Genomic DNA, 4,331 nt, shown 5'->3' with positions numbered 1-4,331 from the left:
ATGTTGTGTAATAAGTGGTTTGACTGCACCGTTTCCCTTAAATGTCCGTCTAGTTTGAATTTGCCGCTTGCTCGCAACTGCTGTCTTCACGGAAGCTTTGCGTTCAAATATTTCAACTCAAGTCAATATTTCGCGTCTAATTATTTACTTATGTGGCAAGTAGCCATGTAATAAGCGGGATAATGTACATCCAGTCGGTTGTTATCTCCTAATAAACCCCTTCAGGCTGATACAAGACCCCTCCGCTTCGCGTCAGGGTCCTGATCACCCTGTCGGGGTTTATTCTGCGATAACAACCGGCTGGATGTACATTATCCCTTACTTATACTCTTTAAAGTCATCAGTATGAATAAGGATGATGTATTTGTATTATTTAAGTAACTTGGTACAGCTATTTATAAAAAATGTACAAGATTACATTAGAATTTTAGAATGTATATAAAGGATATTTTGAGAATGCATCATTGCACGTCATCTCGTAATGTATTAAATACGCACTCGAGCATGAATAACTAGCACGAATGACACATTTATACATCATAAAGACATTCTAGACTAATTATAAAAATGTACTAACAAGAACATAAACATTCTGTTAAAAAACAATCAGATGCAGCTGGAAACAAATGAAATATCATGATTTTGAAAGCTATTAAGACAATAAACATTGTGAGGGTTTCATTTAAAATAACGTGAAACATGACAGGTTTCTTTTGACTGCTCTCAGTCTGTATGAGCAAATTCTTAAAGGTACATTCTGGAACAATAGGCCCATCAGTCCTAATGTAATAGGGCTTCTCTTTAAAAAGGAACTCTTATTCTCATGACAGTGAAGAGTGTGTAAAACGGCGCTGAGCAGGTGACCAGGCATACTTAGCGTGCTGGAGAGAAAGAGAGTCAATCCAACTCACCCGCAGAATTTCCTCCACACAATTGGAGTCGTTGGGCAGGCTGACCTGTGGAGAAATGGATAAGAAATCTCTCATTAAAAAGGTTACAATGAATGTGTACAATGAATCCTAGTGCGCACCCTTGCTGTCTACATACACAACTGACTTCTAGCAAAGGCAGCATTGTAAATAAAATGGAAGCTCATAAGTAACTGATTGGAACTGCAAGTCCATATGCCACACAAATTGCGTTATTTACATGTGCTTAGGTGACTTGACACACGATTGACTCCAACAAAGCTTGGCATTGCTGACTTAACTACTGTATATTAAAAATACATAAAATAAAATAAAATAAAATAATAAAATGTATTTAATATACATTTGTATTTAAACAATGTATTTCATAAAACCAAATTATTTTTATTATTATTTTGTAATTAAATATTAATAAAACAAAATAAATTAAATAAATTAATAAATGTATTTAATATACATTTGCATTTATACAATGTATTTCATAAAATTTAATATTTTTTCATTATTGTTAATTGAATATTAATAAAATAAAATAATAAATGTATTTCATATACATTTGTATTTAAACAATGTATTTCATAAAAAAACATTATTTTTTATTATTTGTAAATAAATATTAATAAAATAAATAAAATAAAATAAAATAAAACTGGAATACATTGTTGCAAAAATGACAGAATAATAATTTTAATGATTGTGTAAATCAATATTATTTTATAAAGTTACATATATTGCATACGTGCATATACATATGATTAGAAAACAAAATCAGAAAATCAGAGACCAGAAAAATACAAAGCTTGCTTTGATGTTACAGCCAATAAAAAAAAATAAAAAAAAAAGTTTTATAATTCATAATAAAATTAGGTATCTGAAGGCTGAACGCCTAAGCAATGCATAAATAAATAAATAAATCAATCAACCAATGAACTATCTATCTATTAAATGTTTTATTTTAATTGGACAAGAGGAAATATAGCGGCTAAAATATCTCATTAGTGCATCATAAATGTGGGCTCAATGAACTGGCACAATGGGAGTGATCAGGTTCATTCTGGGACAGGCAAGGTGTTTGTCCTAAACGAGGTATCTTCGAAGGCAGCAGCTCACTGGGTTTCGGAACAGAGCAAAATGCTTCCTGCCAGAGCTGAAATTCTCAACGAAAGTCCCACAGCACACCTTTGAAGATTGATTAGTTGTGAGATGACATCATAATTGAGTGTCTCAGAAGAGGACGCTCTTGGATAATGGAGGCTCACGGTTCTCACACCAACGCCTCTCAAACGCAGGCTGGGAATTGGATAATCACCAGCTTGCATCTGAGCATCATAAGGCATGGAAATGTCAGCGAGTAAGCATGTAACCACAATGATTCTCCGACACTTAACAGACAGAAGATGAGAATACTAATTAAGGGCTAGCAAGGCCCCTGTTGACTAATAGACTGCAATTGGCACAACACAAGAGACCAAACGAATTATAATTGCAAATGCATTGCACGGTAAATCATAGATGTTATATTTTCTCTAGAATTAACTAGTTCATCTTTGAAGGTTTTTTTTTTTTTTTGACATGAAGACATATGAATACAGATTGGACACATAAAGCTCTAAGCACTTCCAAATCTCTCTTGAACGCAGAGGTTTACATATTCATGTCCAGACAATAATCTGAATAACATCTACTTTACATTCTCTCACACTGGCCAGAAATATCATGAGCGCACACACACACACACACACAGCTATAAGTATGGTGACAGTTTAATAATTTCAACTAACTTTCTCATCAAGAATCTCTGTAAACTGTTGCTTCAATGACAGTTGTTGATCTGAAAGAGAAAACTGACAGATTTATATTAAATATTCACTGTATATTTGTGATGTTTGTTCCTGATATTTAATTAAGCAACATCACGAATAGCAATAATTTTAAAATGTGTGTTTTGTCATTAGATTTTCCAAACCACTTATCCTCTGGGTTGCACACATAAAAAATTATTATATATTATTTATTAGTATTCATTAATACTAATGGTTCATAAATTAGAATGTATTAGAATTGTTACTACATTTTAATTTCTGCTAAAAAAATATTTCTTATTATCAATGTTGAAAAATAAAAATTAAAAAGGTAAAATGTTGTACTGCTTAATATTTCTGTGAAAAATGTAATACACTAACATTCAAAAGTTATTTAAATAAATTATTCAGCAATGATGCATTAAATTAATCAAAAGTTACAGTAAAGATTAGTGCTGTCAAACGATTAATCGTGATTAATCGCATCCAAAATAATAGTTTTTGTTTACATAATATATGTATGTGTACTGTGTAGCCTATATTTATTATGTTTATATAAATACACACACATGCACACATGTTTGGCCCATTTGGACCTGGGGATTTATGGAGTACTATTAGGAGAGCCAAACACTTTTGCAAAATATATAATATTTTAGCTGTTATATAAAATATATAGCTGTTATTCCCATATCTCACATATCTCCAGTTTTGATGATAAACAGGAATTTGTATGCCTATTGACGAAACATTGCATTATTTTTTTTATCTGAAAGTGAAAGTTTATGCACAAAAAAACAAAAACAAACAAATGACAAAAACAACAACAAAACATTTATTTTATTTGACAACTTTTTAGAGTAATATTTATGTTGTTTTGTTAGAATTAAACATGTAGGTGTCATAAATTTTGACTGTTTTTGAGCAATCGTGCGTTATAAATTCAAAAGAATTTCATAAAAAATGAGTTATATGTTCTTACAACAATGATACATTAAAAAAAAGGTTTCTCACATATTGCATAATAGCTTTTTTTTTGTCATTTTAAAATGTCTAGAATTTTTCACATTTTGGATAAATCAAAAGGGGGTAACTGCAGCAAAAACATGGTAATAACATGGAAACACTGAAAACTGGAAAACATTCACCCATTAATGAGAAATTGATGATCAGATACAATGTAGTTTTAGATTAAAAATATTAAGTAATGACTGTTTTATAAAGCAACAATTTATATACAGATTTTGAATGCACTATGAAGGTTAAAAAATAAAATAAAATAATATAATATATATATATATGAAGAGTTTGGTTCCAAAACGCAAATTTGATTAATTTGATTCTTTACCAAGAAAGTGGCAAGATGAAAACCACTATTTTCTGTTTCAAACTTTCACATAGCATCTTTAGGTTATAATAACATTAACAATTCAAATCCAGATTTTGATTTTCAAAGATTTATTATAAAATTGTATTATTTTTTTCCCAAAATGCACTTTTTTTTATTCAAAATGCAATAAATCCTTTGAATCAATATAAAAGTTATTTTTCACATTGAAACTGTTGAAAATACACAACAAAGTAAGTTGATCCACATATG

At 30.2% G+C, this 4,331-nt stretch overlaps 1 protein-coding gene across 1 annotated transcript in view; it reads right to left on the bottom strand.

The window, feature by feature from the left end:
• LOC107754505 (AF4/FMR2 family member 2-like) overlaps positions 1–4,331 on the bottom strand; it is a 259,399-nt gene that overhangs the window by 104,041 nt on the left and 151,027 nt on the right. Inside the window, exon 4 of the mRNA XM_016570984.1 lies at positions 912–956. Within this exon, the coding sequence (XP_016426470.1) occupies positions 912–956 (45 nt within the window). The remainder of the gene's footprint in view (positions 1–911; positions 957–4,331) is intronic.

This window comes from Sinocyclocheilus rhinocerous, unplaced genomic scaffold (assembly GCF_001515625.1).
Source record: "Sinocyclocheilus rhinocerous isolate Xijiao unplaced genomic scaffold, SAMN03320098_v1.1 scaffold50, whole genome shotgun sequence".
Taxonomy (NCBI): Eukaryota; Metazoa; Chordata; class Actinopteri; order Cypriniformes; family Cyprinidae; genus Sinocyclocheilus; species Sinocyclocheilus rhinocerous.
This window is presented reverse-complemented; position numbering and strand designations above follow the sequence as displayed.